At 41.2% G+C, this 17,484-nt stretch overlaps 1 protein-coding gene across 4 annotated transcripts in view; it reads right to left on the bottom strand.

Annotated features, from left to right (window-relative positions):
• LOC149310462 (ectonucleoside triphosphate diphosphohydrolase 6-like) overlaps nt 1–17,484 on the bottom strand; it is a 41,265-nt gene that overhangs the window by 15,338 nt on the left and 8,443 nt on the right. For all 4 annotated transcript variants that reach the window (XM_089528986.1, XM_089528988.1, XM_089528985.1 and 1 more), the window contains 7 exons: nt 15,064–15,140; nt 12,983–13,126; nt 9,733–9,808; nt 6,976–7,011; nt 4,750–4,838; nt 3,884–3,963; nt 1,626–1,690 (listed from right to left, as the gene is read on the bottom strand). In XM_089528986.1, coding sequence (XP_089385112.1) covers nt 1,626–1,690; nt 3,884–3,963; nt 4,750–4,838; nt 6,976–7,011; nt 9,733–9,808; nt 12,983–13,126; nt 15,064–15,140 — 567 coding nt within the window. The remainder of the gene's footprint in view (nt 1–1,625; nt 1,691–3,883; nt 3,964–4,749; nt 4,839–6,975; nt 7,012–9,732; nt 9,809–12,982; nt 13,127–15,063; nt 15,141–17,484) is intronic.

Genomic DNA, 17,484 nt, shown 5'->3' with positions numbered 1-17,484 from the left:
TCTGTAACAGGCAAAAGTCTCCACCTCTTACTTAGGAGCTTTCCACTGGGAGCATCCACACTGGAACATGCTCTCAAGAGGTCTGTTCAGTAGCTTCTCTTTATTTTGCCATCAAAGAAGTTTATTTATCCTTTGTTTTCCTTTTGTTTTGACACTTTGTTATTTGACAGTGCTTCCATTTTGTTCGGCAGATCAGTTTAAGACTTTTCAAGTCATAAGGGAGAAGTTCTAAGCCAGCAGTTACAGCAGTACATTATGACTATTTTAACTGCAGTTATTCATCAGTTTTAGTAAATAATTATTTCATAAAGTAATTTTTTAAAAAAATCTTCAAATCTTTTGCAAACATCGTTTACAAACAGAAAGGAAGGTGTTAATATGTTCTCTTCCAACTCTATTATTCTATGGCGGGATACAGACGGGCAAAAAGGGGTGTGTTCATGACGTCATGAAGGTATAGCCTTCAGACGGCCCTTACCTGAATGCCGCCATGAACACGCCGCCCGCACGCCCCAAGCGGGAAGAAGCGGCATTAAAAAGGTGCTGCTTTTCCCTGCTTCTTTTCTATATACTGCGCAGCTGCTGCACCGGTACGCCAGAATTGTTACGCCGCTAATTTAAGTTGCCCATTTAAAAGCTCCATGTCTGCTGCGTTGCATAATGAGTCGGGGTCCTGGAACATGCACAGTTTGCACCGAGGCTCTAATTAGAGCGTCAGATGCCATGCAGATGTGGAAGCTGCAGCACAGCTGCACTCTATTTTAATGCTCGTAACCCTAACCCTAACCCTAACCCTAGAGCAACATGTACGCATGCGCTGCTAGAAATGGGGAAAGTTTGGAATTTAAAGTGAACCCCTACACACATTCCTGTGCCATTTTCACCTAACAATAAAAAACCCCTAAAACTTTAAATATTTACATATGTACAAGGGAGGTGATGGGGGATGGCAGGGGGACAGCGGTGGCAGCGGCGGCTGTGCATTGCAGATTCAGCAAGAGCGTGGGGACCAAAGGAGAGGAGGCATCCATGATGCTGGTGACACTACCAACGTGCAAGCGGACAAGGATGCCAACACCAGCTGATCACCAGCTGGCAGGAGACCACCATTGTTCTTGGGCAGGGCGAGGGAAAAAGTTTAAAGGGGCCTGGGCGCTTTAAATGTGCACATAGGCTTTCTGCCGCCGGTGCTGAGTGCCGCAGCTGCGCAGCTGCGCATCCGCCAGCCAGCAAAAGAAAAAAAAAAGCCCCGTTTTTGGCCGCCCGTGCAGAAGCTGCCTCTCTCTTTGCAGCGTCCTCCGAGGCGGCGGTATGGAAACTGCGGGTCAGAAACGGCCCCAGGTGAGGCGTCTTCACTGCCCCCCATGTGGAAGCCCCATACACCTGAGCCACGCCCCCGGGGCGGGCGGTCTGGAGGCTCCGTATTCAGCAGAATACACCTCCAAGACGTCTTCCCCTGCCCATCTGTACCCCGCCTAAGATTCTATTATTTTGGTACTTACCATGTATATATATTTTTTATAATCTGAATATTTTTAAATGTGTTGTGACCTATTCTGAGTTGATGCATTGATGAATGTTAGAAATAGAAAAACAAAAATCCCCATTAATATAGATGTACTTACAGGCTTCTCCTTCAACTCCTCCTAAAATACCCAGTCTTGCTGACATTAAGCCAAGTCCCAGATAACTAGAGAAAATGACAAAAGCAAGATCAAAACAATGCTCTGGTACTGAAGTTCAATTTTAACAGCATCTGCTAAAAACACAGTAGCTGGAATCCAGTTGATTTATATATATTTATAGGATTTATATCCTGCCTTTCTCTCAAAATGAGATTAATTTATACTGTGTGTATGAATAGTCTGTAATGTGGATTTTCTCCAGGAATGTGCAAGGAGAAAGAGAAGCTAGCAATAGCAAAAAAAGGCAGAGGCTGGCTACAACCTACCATTCTCCCCAATACAGGATTTTAAAGGGGTTTTTTGGATCTATGTTGCTCCAGGAGGGATGGCTTTGAATGCTGTCCTTGCACATCCCTGGACAAAGTGTGCTATAAGACAGGCAAATGTTCAAGCCATCCATCCCAGAGCAACTTGGCTCCAAGAACCTGCCCACCCTATGCATAGGAGAAAATGGTGGCCTGGAATCAGCATCTTTCTCCCACCACCACCACCACCACCAAGTTTTTTCATTCTAAGCATCAAATAAAGTAGCCTGCCTCCTTTGAAAAATTATACCATTTTGTAATAAAAAGGCTTCTTAAAAGTCACTCTCAGAAAATCTATTTTTTCTCTGAAATAAATACAGTAGTGCAAAAGAAGAAGTGGCATATTTAAATTAGGAAAAGGTTTGCATTCACTCTGAATATATTTTTTAAATAGTTAAAAAATGGACAGCATGCCCTCAAAGGGAAAATAAAAAATGCGAGGAACAAACAGCAAAAAGAGTGCATAGACCAAGCACAGTGGTCTTCTCAGATTTGAAAATTCTTGCCCTCAAAGTTGTAGCCTCTAGCAGACAAAAATGCAGTAGGTTTTATCTAGCTTGCTGTGTCTGATCAGCTGCAGCCAAACTGTTGCCAGTAGTTCAGGTGAACAGTAGAGCTGATTCAGACTCCCATCCTCCCCTTTGGGTAAAAAGATGAGATGCAGAGCACCACCTTTGAGATCTGGCTTTTCAGACTATGGACAGCATTTGTTTATATGCCTGATTTCTTATCAAATTAGGGAAGTGTGCATTGAATCCTGAGTCCATACACAAGCACCTTTAGCTACAGCAGGGCAACAGTGTTAGGAGAGGGCCTGGAAACCTCATGGATTATGGATAATGCTTCATGAGACATCTACAGTTATCCCTCCATATTTGCGGCTTTGATATTTACGGATTTGATTATTCACGGATTTCATTAATATGTTCCCTCTAGGACTGTCTAGGTCCTCCAGTGCAACTCTGTGGTCAACTTTAACTAAAAGTTGCACTGAAAGACCATTTGTAGCTACTCCAGTGCCCTTCTATGGTCAGTGTATGTTGGACATTGACCACAGAGTTGCACTGGAAGACCTAGAGATTCCTAGAGAGGTCTCCTCTCAGGTAAAAACAGTGTTTTTGTTATTTGCGGTTTTTCCATATTCACGGGGGTCTTGTTCCCCTAACCCTAGCGAATATGGAGGGACACCCGTATTGTCTACCTGGTTATCTCTCTTTTCACAGGAATCCAATACTCTCTCCTGCCCCAAAATGCTTGCTTCTGGTCCCAAACCTCCTCCCTCCTTTAAGTTTTTGTTTACTAAGTCTTGACAAAATACTTCTAAAAATCCAAAACACAGGCCCAAGTAAGTTACAATTACACAGAATGTGTGTGCGCGCGCGCGTGAGCGCGCGCACACACACACACACGGTTCTACCAACACAGAATATTCTACTTTCCCAATTTCAATTTTGTTCCCAAGTTAACTACTGTACACTTTAACAGTAATTTATTTAATTCTCTCCCAGTTTGTAGTACACAGTTTCTTTTCAACTCCCTAACCCCATTTGTTTAGATTGGGAGTCAACTCTGTGGGAATTCTGCAATTTTCAAGTATCAGCTAGAAGAAATTATTGCTGTGTGCTTCAAGTCATTTCCAACACATAGCAAGTCTAAGGAAATCTATCAGAGAGTTTTCTTGGCAAGATTTGTTCAGAGGTATTTTTGCCATTACCTTGAACGTGACTTGCTCAAGGTTAGGTTTCTATGGTCAAGTGGCAATTTGAACCCCAGTCTCTCATAGTCTAATACTCAAACCACTACACCTGGCTGGCTTTCAGTGCATACTAGACACTTTTTATAAATAGTAAATCATTCCTATACCGACTTAGTTTTGTTTTAAAATGCACTAACCTATATGAATACAGTTGGTATGTGGAGTTAAACATCTGAAAAGAAGTGATGTGACTAGCAGAGGTGCTCTCTAGAGTGGTCTGTAAAGAGAAAAAAACACTTGTTTTGATCCATGTCAGATGTAATACAGCCGTTTACTTTATCAGCATTGTGACACTGTATAATAGAGACCATTTGAATGAGATTTTGCAGAATTCATGTCCCATCTGTTTCTACACTCTTTAAAAGATTTAATCTTTTGTTTTTGCAATACTATGAAACTGCACCTAAAAATTACGATAGCCACTGATGCAACAGGAATGATCCATGTTACTGCAGCAACACAATCTTCTGGGTCAGTAATGCATATCATAATTTTCTGTCATGATGCTAGAACACTTTGTGTATTCTGTTCTACACTGACTAAATTCCTAGGTAAAATTCTTTTTAAAGTGTTCAATTTAAAAAAAAAAACCTGCTGCCATGAACTGGCCTCTAACTTTCTTTTTCTTGAGACCAAATTCTGAATGTGCAGTCGGCACTCATTATCCACGGATTTTTATCCACAGATTCAAGCATCCATGGCTTGAAAATATTCAGAAAAAGCATACATTCCAAATATTAAACATTGATTTTCCATTTTATATAAGAGACACCATTTTGTTATGCCATTGAATTGAATGGGACATGAACATCCATTGATTTTGTTAACCACAGGGGGTCCGAGAACCAAAACCCAGCAGATAACAAGGGCCCACTGTACACTCAAACTGGAGTGTTTGGTTACCAAATCAAATTGGAAACAAATCAGTGGTAAACAAAAAAAGGCAAAATGTCTGGTAGTTCATCACAACTGCTTTGATGAAAGCAACTTGTATTCATGTTACCTTGGTGCGTGGGCAAAATGTGATCTGAGTTGATCCACCTCCTAAGTCCAGCATTCCTACACATTTCTGTCCTGGGACATTCCAACTATCTGAAATTAAGGTTTGTTAAAACAAAATTAATGGAAATCTTAACTAAATCTACACATTTTTGACATCCTTGAATTCAAAACATTCATTGTTTCCCAACTCAGTGTGTCAGAGTTATAATTCACTGTTATTCCTGGGCGTATGAACACAGATAATTGGAAAAGAGAAGCAGATATAGTATTTCCCTTACAGTCTTCATGGAGGAGTAGGCAACTTGTGGCTTTGAAGATATAGTTGGCCATTCTTATACACGGATTTCTTATACAGAGATTCAAGCATCCAAAGTTTGAAAATGTTCAAAAAAAGAATGACCTTAATAGATTAGAAAGCTGGACCAAAGCTAACAAAATGAATTTCAACACAGAGAACAGTAAGGTACTGCACTTAGGGCGGAAAAATGAAATCAATAGATATAGGATGGGGGACACCTTGCTGAACGAGACTACGTGTGAAAGGGATCTGGGAGTCCAAGCAGACCACAAATTGAACATGAGTCAACAGTGTGATGCAGCAGCCAACAAGGCCAACGCGATTTTAGGCTGCATCAATAGAAGTATAGTGTCTAGATCAAGGGAGTAATAGTGTCATTCTATTCTGCTCTGGTCAGGCCCCACCTGGAATATTGTGTCCAGTTCTGGGCACCACAATTCAAAAAGGATGTGAAGAAAATGGAGCATGTCCAAAGGAGGACGATTAAAATGTTGAAGGGTCTGGAAACCACATCCTATGAGGAACGACTTAGGGAGCTGGGGATGTTTAGCCTGGAGAAGAGAAGGTTAAGAGGTGATATGATAGCCCTGTTTAAATACTTGAAGGGATGTCATATTGAGGAGGGAGCTAGCTTGTTTTCTGCTGCTCCAGAGACTGGGATCCGGAGCAATGGATGCAAGCTACAGAAAAAGAGATTCCACCTCAACATTAGGAGGAACATCCTGACAGTAAGGGCTGTTTGACAGTGGAACAAACTCCCTCAGAGTGTAGTGGAATCTCCTTCCTTAGAGGTTTTTAAACAGAGGCTGGACGGCCATCTGTCAGGGATCCTTTGATTTAGATTTCCTGCATAGCAGGAGGTTGGACTGGATGGCCCTTGCAGTCTCTTCCAGCTCTATGATTCTAGCAACCACCACCCACATCTTCTGTAGGTATGAAGAGTGGAAAGGAAGGGAGGAAGAAGGAAGAAAAACAGAGTTTTCTTTTACTATATCAGAAAGAGTTTGACGTGTTAGTCTGCAAAATCAGTATTCAATGTGATCTTGCAGCACCTGTGAGACTAATTACAGTTCAGTCGGCCCTTCTTATACACGGATTTTTTATACACGGATTCAAGCATCCATGGTTTGAAAATGTTCCAAAAAAGTATAAATTTCAAATATCAAACCTTGATTTTCCATTTTTTATAAGGGACACCATTTTGCTATGACATTATCTTTAATGGGACTTGAGCATCTACGGATTTTGTTATCCACGGGGGATCTTGGAACCAAAGCCCAGCGTATAACAAGGATCCACTATACTGCTGCATTGAAGCTCCCATCATACCTCACCACTGTTTATGCTGGATAGGGCTGATGGGAGCTGTAACCCAACATCTGGAAGTTGACATTGACTGTTCGTAACCTAGAAGAAATTTATCATAAAACTAAAGACTCAGCAGTTAATAGATCTATTGTGCTGTATTGTGTCTCTTTTCTGTTGATAAACACACACAAACCCAATTATTTTTTTGGGCATATGTATCTTGTATATTTAAGCTCTCCCCAGTAGGGATAAGAGTAGCATCCTGTGGAACTTCATCCTGTTAAACTTTATTTGTATTCCTGGAGCAAATATCAAAATATATATTTGCATTACAAGGACAGGCATGTGTGTGGCTGTTATATTTATCTGTATTTGCCTAAATACAGTAGATTTTAAATATTCAGAGATTTTAAATTCAGACTCTCTCTTGAAATTTTACCCAAGCCTATAGTGGTATCAATCCTATATATGCTTACTTGTTGGAAAGACAGCACTTACTTACAGATAAATACAGATAGTGCTGTGGAATGCTGAAGTTTATAAAGCACATTTCAATTTGGACATTTCAGAAGGATCACAACGTGGAATATATAACAGATTACAACTTATTTAGGCATATACCTGTTAAAAAGTTGACAGTAATCCATGCAGAAATTCCTAGTTTAAAAAAAAATATAGAGAGATTCAATAAAGAAGAAAACAAAACAAAAAATATTTGCAACTTACATGTGCCTATATGAGAGATTCAGGCTATTTCAAAGACCAGGGATTTGCAGGAGACCATTTATTGAAGGTCTGCCACCTCCAGAAGTAAGTTTGATGACAATGTTAATGTTAAAGACAATGTTGGCACCATGTAGAATTCCCTTCTGAAGGAAGGTAGGCTGCCCCCTTCTTGCTGTCTTTTCACCAACCAGCAAAGAACTTTCCATTCAGACTGCTGTCTATCAGCTGTTTGCCTAATATGGACACATGGGAGCTTTTAATCTTTCAATTCTATTTACTGAAATTAAGGAGATTTAATACTACTTTGACATTATTTGTGCTTGAAACACATTAACTGTGGCGCTTTACAGATAGGGCCTTTTGGCCGCCATCGTTATGTGCGAGGGGCGGCACTTCCTGACGCGCCTTGGCCCTCGCATGTAACGAGGGCGTCAAAATTGCGGTGCCCTTTACAGATGGGCACTGCCATTTTGACGTGACAGACGCTTAGCATCCACACTTCTTGGCGCCCTTGTGACACCACAAGGGCACCATTGGTGCCTTGCGGCGTCACAACAGCGCCGCAAGAAGAACCCACTTTTTGCGGGTTATTTTTGCTGTGCGGGGGAGTTGCGCGGTTTGTCCGCTGCAGCTCTCTTGCGCAGCAAACAAGAGCGAAGGCAGACTGCCCTTTTTGGCGGTCTGTAAAACGCCTGTGTATAATTTATTGTGTTTTTACAGGGCTATTTTTAAACTTTTGTTGACAGCCACCTTGGATCCCACCTCCAAGGAAAAGACGGGATAAAATTGAAATCAGTCAGTAATTACATCATCTAAATTGACTAAACCTATACCAAGAAGACTTTGGTATACAGTACTAGAAAAAAAGTGTATTGAAAATATAATCTCTAGTGCTCTTTAAGCTAGAACTCTTTACACAGCTAGGGATGCATGTGAAGAATCCTACTCTTATGTATTCATGGCCTTAGTGAATCTACAGCAGGAGTGGGCAACTGTGGAAGCCTGGGGGCCACATTAGCCCCCAGGAGACTTTGGAGGGCTAGAGCTGTTCAACATGTCTACTCCCTCAAAAGAGGTTTTAAAAAAGTTGTTGTTTTTTGCTCCTACTAGGTGAGTATGGAAGCATTTTCACCATGTTTGGGGGAGTTCCTGACCATGGAGGTTACAAAATATGATGGAAATTGTGTCTTGTCCCCCAGTGAACATTTTGGGACATCCGCTCGCCGCTTTGACCATGTTTCTCCTCTATTATATCCCCTTCACTGGCTCCCCTTCCCCTTCCGTATTCCGCATAAGCTCATGTTGTTGACTTTTATAGCCCTGCACGGGCTGGCCCCTCCTTATTTATCTGAACTTCTTTCTCCTCACATTCCCACTCGTACCCTCCGTTCTAGTAGTCAAGGTCTGCTGTCCCAGCCTAGGATTTCCACTGCCCCATCCCGGATTTGTCCCTTCTCAGTTGCTGCCCCTCACTCCTGGAATCTCCTTTCCCCACGAGCCTCACGAGTCATCACTTCTTTAACCAGTTTCAAAACAGAGTTGAAGACTATATTGTTCAGGGAAACGTTCCCAGGCATTGTGCGATTGTTTATCCGATTGTTATCTGATATTTGATTTGATATTTGAACTTTTTAATTTATCTAATTCTACCTTGTATTATTATCTATTGTTTTATATGTATTTTGTAGAATGTACACCATTGGCAGGTTTCATTTTTATCGATTTTATTGTTTGTATGTACAGTGCTGTGTAAATCTACAGCACTATATAAATAAAGTATAATAATAATAATAATAATAATAATTATTATTATTATTATTATTATTTTGGGGTCAAAATATTTTTCTTTTTTTAATGCAAATTTTAGAAGGCTCAGAGAGCCCCCAAACATGATGGAAATGCCCTTGAAATCCTATCCTGCATTCGGGAACATTTTGGAGCAAAAATCTTTTCTTCCAAAACAATGTTTTTTTTGTTGCAAAGATCTTTTTGCATTTTTTTAATCCCAGGAGGCCATAAAAAAGGCCCTGGAGGGCTGCATGAGACTTGTAGGCTGCACTTTGGACATCCCTGGTCTTAAACAAGGGTGTACACATTGACACACAACTGATATTTGTACAAGGAAATTCTTATGCATTAAACTATGCTAGGAAACGGCTTAAATAAAGCACAATGTAAACAGAAGACATATCTCCAGGATTGTTGCCTCACTTTACTTTCCCTACATACAGAGACAATTGGCTGAATGCTGATAGTCAGATTACAGAAGGTGGGTATAAACTGGCAAGAAAACACCAGATTATCTGAAACGTATGCTCACGTTACACAAACCCACCTCAGAAAAAGTAGTGATTTTGAAAACAAAATCATATTTCCACCCCAGGGAGAATGGGGACAATTTTGCCACATTTTTAACCCTCCCCGGGCCAAGCTAGGTCCAAAACGGGCCTTTTAAAATGGTTGACACTTCTTGTTGTAAAAGGCCTCTCTACACTCATTAGGCAGGAAATGGCGGAGGGAGGTTGGCTTGTGTTACTCTGTTACCTAAGTGAACTATGTTACAAAGCGAACAGTCACATCAGCAACAAACACTACACTTGTCTCAGAAGGAAAGCAACTGTATGAAGCCACTGACAAACAAATTCAACCTACCTTCATCTGTCCCATCCATTATGGAGACATAGTCGTTCCTCACAAAGAATGGAGACTCTTGAAAAACATCTTTCACCTAAGTGTAAAACAAGACTTGTTTAAAAATTTATTTAAAGCAGAATTATCCTCTCCTGCCCCAAAAAAGAATGTCCTTTAGCAGCTAGGTTCTGACTTTGGCAAATATCCTCAGCTCTATGATGCTCTTTCTTCAAAATGCAGATAAACTGTAACCATTTGCATGCATACACCCCTGCGAAATGTAAGTATCTTTCAGGGGGAAAATGTTGTTTGTTCTTGTGTGCCTTCAAGTCATTTCTGTTTTATGGTGACCCTTGTCAGGATTTGAAGGGTTAAAACACAGCACACAGGGAAATGCTTGATGTGTGTGTGTGTGTTTGGCCATGAGCAGTCAACACAGTGACAAGGCTGATCATCCACAGCTGATGCTCATTGGGCCAAGGACACTTCAATGTCCAAGTGCACGTAGCCATGGATGATGAAACATGTGTCTGGATTGCAGAGGAGAGACATGACATGGCTACACACCTGAACTCACTGGGTTTGGGAGACCACATGGTCTGGAGACTATATAAGCCCAGGGGTTGCAAGGGTGTGGTGTGGGTTTGAAGTAGGAGTTGGATTGGTATGTTGTGGAGTTTGAGAGATCTAGTTTTGTATTATAGCACTGTTAATAAAGAGCACTTTGGGGACTTTTGTTTCTCTGGTGGTTCATCAGAAGAAGCTACAGCATCGGTTTGCTGTGTGTCCCTGGAGGTTCCTGCATTGCTGCAGTTCCTGGAAGACATCCAGTTGCTGTCATCCCAATTGGACTCTGGGAGCCATGCTTCGGCTTCTGGAAATTTGCCAGCTCTGCTCCAAGGGTCTGGCTTAACCCCAGGACTCGTTTGAGTTGCTGACAAGGATTGTTGGACCCCAGCAGTTGCGCTGACAACCCTATCACATTTGTTCAGAGGTTTGCCATTGCCTTCCCCTGAGGCTGAGAGCATGTGACTTGCCCAAGGTCACCCAATGGTTTTCATGGCCATGCTGGGGAATCAAACTCTGGTCTCATAGTCCAACACTCAAACTACTATTCCAGACCGCGTGTCAGGAAAAAATAAGCAAGCCCAAATTAGCAACCATGTTGACAAGATATATTTTCTGTATGCATACTTGATGGCAAGGAATTTTCTGTTTCTACGAAGCTATAAATCCACAGAACATTACTTCACATGACTCCTCAAGTGCTTATCTGGACTGGAAAGTATAAGAAGAAACAAGCCATAGCACACAGAGTAGCCGGGTAGGCTATGAATGCTGGCTCCCAAATGTTTCTTTGCAGTTGCTAACAAAATTCCTAATGTTAGATTCTAATTTGCTTTGGTGTTGCATCTGACAGGCTGATTCATCCCTCTTATTACAGTGGTTGCCAAATTCTGGGCCTCAAGATATTTTGGACTTCAGCTCCTGACTGCTGACCAAGGTGGCTGTGGCTTCTGGGAAATGAAGTCCAAAACACCTGGAGGACCAACACTGGAAGAAACCCAGAAGATCATATGAATCACTAGACTAGGACAGCTAGAAAACGGCTTCAGTTATGAAGATTTCTTTGTTATATATGAGCAAAAGCCAGCATCTTTGGTTAGTCTACCATTATTCAGGATAATAGCAGTTACACTTTTCAACTACAAGTCTAAGGGCATTAGCACATAAGTAGAGTATAGTATAGAATTGTAGTTTCACTACAATGTACTAATGCAGTGCTTCTCAAGCTCTGATACGGGGAGCTGCCAATTATTTTCTCCCCAGCATGCCAAGGACTCGCACTATATTTGTGTCCATTGGCTACAATTCTTTTGTTCTTTTTTGGGAACTCTCCAGGGATCAACAGCAAATGATTCTGAGATTTGCACTGGTCCTCGGACCTACACTTTGAGTAGTACTCTAAGTACTAATAACGCAATGTATCAAGGCATAGCAAAGATAATAATATGGGAAGAAAGAGAATATTAGATCTGCAATTGTGATAGTCAGAGCGAAATACAGCATGAGATTAAACTGTCTGAAGGAGAGGAGAAGAGACACTGTTTGAAACTTTTCTCCTTTTCCAGAGTGCTCTCTGCCCATCAATTACGTCTGATGTGCTGGTGTTCTTAGTTAACAACTTATTGTTCCAAAATAAAACATCTAGAACCCATGATTTAACTGTAGATGAAGATGAACTGTAAATCTGGTGGGTGAGCTACATGGAGTTGGCTCCACACAGCTTTGCCCACTTGGGTGTTTTATTCAGTACCAACATAAACAGTGTCAAGTTTGTGAAATCAAAGGCTTTTGTGGCTGGCAGCCATGGTTTTTTATGGGATTTTCGGGCTATATGGCCATGTTCTAGAAGATTTTCTTCCTGACGTTTCGCCAGCATCTGTGGCTGGCATCTTCAGAGAATGCTCACCTGGAAAAAGTGGGTCTATATATACTGTAACAGACATTAATCCTCTTTTGCATTAGCCTCCCAGCCTGAGGCCTGCCATCAGCACAGAACAATACACATGCAAATCACTTCTGCATTCCCAGGCTCATACAGTATATATAGACCCACTTTTTCCAGGCAAGCATTCTCTGAAGATGCCAGCCACAGATGCTGGTGAAACGTCAGGAAGAAAATCTTCTAGAACATGGCCACATAGTCCGAAAAACCCACAAAAAAACAGTGTCAACTTTTTTTTACTGTAAGAGCTGTTCAACAGATTGCCTTGGAGTGTGGTGGACTCTCCATCTTTCGAGGACTTTAAACAGAGGTCGATGGGCATCTTTCAGGAGTGCTGTGTATTCCTGTATGGCAGGGATTGAATTAGATAGCCCTAGTGTCCCTTTCCAACCCTGACACTCCACGATTCAATAGAGACAGTGGTTGTGGTCTGCAGGATTCAGTGATTTCATTAGAAGACCCTTCTGCTTGGGGCAGGATTTTAAGGAATGGCCACAGGTACAGAATAGGAATGATGCTGAATCCGCATTCCCATTCACCTCCCTATCAGAGCTGAAGGGGATTTTAAGAATGAAACCAGAGGTTCCAGAGTTAGAGATTCTTGGGGACCATACCAGGGCCACCTTGTCTGGAAGACACTCTGTCCTTCTTTATTCAATGTTTATTTATTAGCTAATGGTAAGTACTGATTAGATAATGTCAACAAAACTGACAGCTGCACAAATTATATGATTAAGAAGGCATGAGAAATAAAGGAAGTACCTTATCCAACAATTTCTGTGCCTTTTCTCCTGGCAATAGTCTTAAACCAGCTGTTGCTTTAAGGACCAAAGGGGTAGACTTCCACAACTCCATAGGGACATCATCTTTAGCAACTGTCAATAGCTCATTTATTCCTTCAGCACACTGGAGAGACAAAAAAGCACAGCACTTTTATTTTAATGCTCAACAGAACAACACTTTTGGCAGAGATGGATGCATTTTAATATTCAAATCTTGATGTTTAGCATAGCATTTACCATTTCCAGTTAACTAAGAAGAAGGACCATGACATGACAGAATACTACATCTGCAATCTATCATCATCTCTTAGTAGAAGTACTTATTGTACTTGTACCTATTCAGGTAATAACTGAACAGGCACCTAAATAGTACCTATTCGGGTACTATTCTGGCCTTCTAGGTGTTTTGAAGATTCTAGACTTTAGGAAAGCTGATTCAGTAAACTTAGAGAAATACTGGGGGTGATCCCATGGTCAGGAATACTAAAAGAGAAGGGCGTTCAGGATGGATGGGACTTTCTCAAAAGGGAGATACTGAAGGCACAAATTAAAACAGGTCCAGTGAGGAAGAAAAATGGGAGATGTCACAAGAACCCAGGATGGATGACCAAGGAACTTTCAACTCAGCTAAATTTTAAACAGAACATGTATAAGAAATGGAAAAATGCGGAAATCACCAAAGAGGAATAGCTAGCATGTGTAGAGATAAGGTCAGAAAAGCTAAAGCACAGAATGAACTCAGGCTTGCTAAAGAGGTTAAGAACAACAAAAAGGGCTTTTATGGATATGTCCACAGCAAAAGGAAGAAGAAGGAAATGGTAGGGCCACTGCGTGGAGAAGATGGCAAAATGCTAACAGAAGACAGAGAAAAGGCAGAATTACTCAACACTTTCTTTGCCTTAGTCTTCTCAGAAAAGGAAAAGGGAGCTCAACCTGAGGATAATGGAGCAGAGGACAGAATAGGGGAATTTCAGTACAGAATAAGTAAAAAGATAGTAGAGAAATACTTTGTTAATCTAAATGAATTTAAGTCTATAGGACCAGATGAACTACATCCAAGGGTATTAAAAGAACTGGCAAACGTAATATCGGAGCCATTGGCAATAATCTTTGAAAAATCCTGGAGAACAGGAGAAGTGCCAGCAGACTGGAGGAGGGCAAACGTTGTCCCCATCTTCAAAAAGGGGAAAAAAGGATCCCAACAATTATCGTCCAGTTAGTGTGACATCAGTTCCAGGAAAGATCATTAAACAGAGAGTCTGTGATCATCTAGAAGGCAATTCCATAATCACAAAAAGTCAACACGTTTCAGAGAAAAAAGTCATGCCAGACAAATCTAATATCTTTTTTTGATAAAATTACCAGCTTGTTAGATGAAGGGAATGCTGTGGATATAGAGTATCTTGATTTCAGTAAGGCCTTTGACAAGGTTCCCCATGACATTCCCACAGGGCTCTGTCCTGGGCCCAGTGCTATTCAACATCTTTATCAGTGACTTTGATGACAGAATTGGGGGCATACTTATCAAATTTGCAGATGACACCAAATTAGGAGGAATAGCTACTATCCCAGAGGACAGGATCAAAATTCAAAACAACCTGAATAGACTAGAAAGCTGGGCCAAAGCTAACAAAATGAAATTCAACACGGAGAAATGTAAGATACTGCATAACTATTATTTAACAGAACATAATAAAGTTGGCCCTCCATTTTCATAGAGAATCCGTTCCGTGAAAACGGAGGCTCGTGAATGTTCAAGCCCCATAGGCTTGAATGGGCCACGTACACCATTGAAAACAGCAGAGGTTGCCCCTCCGCAGATATTCAATGTCATGGATCTCAGATCCATGAGTTAGGAGGGATGACTGTACATGCTAATCTATCATCTGGAAAATGATCAGTAAAAAGGACGGCACAATCCTACATAACTCTCACGATATCCAAAAGGCCTTACTCTCAGGTAAATGAACACAGAATTATGGTTTACATTGATTAACATAAAGAGCATAGAAAGTGAGAATCATATGCACACATCCTCCTGGACAGTAAACCTCAAATTACCTTATCAACATCATCAGCATATGCAGAGAGTCCTGGCTTTATAGCTTTGAATGTGGCATGAATTAGTCTAGGAATTTCTGTTAAAAAGGAAACAAAAAATTATTAAAGCAATGGTATAAAATTAATCTACACACAATCTAGTGGTTTCCAAATTTTAAAAAATACAAAAATTCAAGGTAGTTTCATCAAGAAACTAATGTGAAACCCTACTCCATATTATAATAAATCATAAAATATTTATTTATATCCCGCTTCTCCTTTTCGAGGATCTAGACGGGTAACAACAATCCAATCTAAAAATTCACAAACAGTGATAAAATATTCCCTAATCCCCTTAACCCTCCCTCCTTCTGCTAAAATTACAAATAAAACATCAAAAGCTACAATACCAATACCAATATCACTCTATCTATTTTTGGCCGAAATGACCATCAGGAGAGACAGAGGACAGGTGAGTGGTTCTTGATCTTATTTTTAGAGGACCTATAGATTCCTAGAGAGAACACTCCACTAGGCATCTCTAGCTCCTCCAGGACAATTCTATGGTCAATTTCTGGCAGATGTCAACCACAGAGTTGCACTGGAGGGCCTGTAGATTCCTAGAGAGGTGTTTTCTCAGGTTAAAAAAATAGTGTTTTATTATTTGCAGTTTTTCCACATTCATGTGGGTCCTGTACCCCCAACCACAACATATGTGGAGGGACGAATGTATTAATTATCAGCATAAAAACTACAATTAACTTGTGTGTTTCTGAATTTGTTGCTCAGGATCAATTCTTGAATTGGTTCTTATAATTCCTGCAATGTGCAGCAAGAATTCTCTTTGCAAGGAATTTAGGAAATGCCACTGAAAATATCAGCAGAAAATTTAGAGGATAGAATAATAATAATAATAATAATAATAATACATTTTATTTATATTTCCTGCCTCTCCCTGTGGATCGAGGTGGGATTACATCAGTAAAAATAATACAATACAAATATAAGAATAATAAAAATATGAACAATAAAATATTAGTATTGATGTTAATATTAATTCCATAAAATAGCTAGATCAATACTTGGATGTCTAAGGACATACTGTCATGTTCGGAAGTAAAATCTTTTATCTATAAAAGATCGGGTGGATAGGCTCGTCGGAAAAGATCCATCTTAAGTGCCTTCTTAAAGGCATCTAAGGTGGTGATTAGACGGATCTCTTCTGGTAAGCTGTTCCACAGTTTGGGGGTTGTGGCAGTAAACAATCTATGGGAAGTTGTTTTTAACCTGGTTTAGTGATGTTCCAATAAATTCTTTCCTGAAGTTCTGAGAGTGTGGGGCAGATTGTGTAGGGAGAGGCGTACCTTCAAGTAATTCGGGCCCAAGCCATGTAGGGCTTTAAAGGTAATAACCAACACTTTGTACTGCGCCCGGAAGCTAATTGGCAGCCAGTGAAAAGATTTTAGCATTGGTGTTATATGGGCTAACCTATGTATTCCAGTGACCAATCTGGCTGCCGCATTTTGAACCAACTGAAGCTTCTGAACTTGGTACAGAGGTAGCCCCATGTAGAGCGCATTACAGAAATCTAAACAAGAGATTACCAGTGTAAGTACAACAGCATCAAGGTCCTTTTGGTCCAGGTAGGGACACAGTTGGCCTATCAACCGAAGTTGGGAACAAGCACTCCTGGCCATCGCATCGACTTGAGATGACAGCTGTAAAGATGAGTCCAGGAGTACTCCCAAAGTGCAAACTTCGTCCTTTAGGAGAAGTATGACCCGGTCCAGGACTGGTTGACAAATTTCCATCCCTGGACTTAGGGTACCTATCGCAAGTACCTCAGTTTTCTCTGGATTCAGCTTGAGTTTATTTTCCCTCATCCAGCCCATTACCGACCCAAGGCAGAAGAGATGCCATCCTTAGTCACTGCAACAGTCGGAGACACAGAGAAGTAGATTTGGGTGTCATCAGCATACTGATAATACTGTGCCCCATGTCTCCGGGTGATCTCTCCCAGCGGCTTCAGGTAAATGTTAAACAGCATGGGGGACAGGGTGGCACCCTGAGGGACGCCAGGTGTCACCTCTCTTTTGGAAGAGCAGCTGTCCCCCAGCATCATCATCTGGAATCTGCCTGAGAGGTAAGAAAAGAACCACTGCAGAGCAGAGCCTCCGATTCCCAACTCCCTCAGGAGTTCCAGAAGGATACCATGGTTAATGGTATCGATGGCCGTTGAGATGTCCAAGAGCACCACAGGGTCACACTTCCCCCATCAATGCCCAGACAGAGATCATCAACTATGGCGATCATGGCAGTCTCAACTCCATATCTGCCCTGAAGCTGGTTTGAAATGGGTCCAGATAATCAGCTTCATCCAAGACAGCCTGGAGTTGGAAGGCAACTGCCCTCTCGATCACCTTTTCCAGGAATGGTAAATGG

This window comes from Sceloporus occidentalis, unplaced genomic scaffold, assembly GCF_023333645.1.
Source record: "Sceloporus occidentalis isolate IW3139 unplaced genomic scaffold, rSceOcc1.0.p SCAF_6, whole genome shotgun sequence".
Classification (NCBI taxonomy): Eukaryota; Metazoa; Chordata; class Lepidosauria; order Squamata; family Phrynosomatidae; genus Sceloporus; species Sceloporus occidentalis.
Note: the sequence above shows the minus strand (reverse complement) of the source record. Positions and strands in the feature narration are given on the sequence as shown.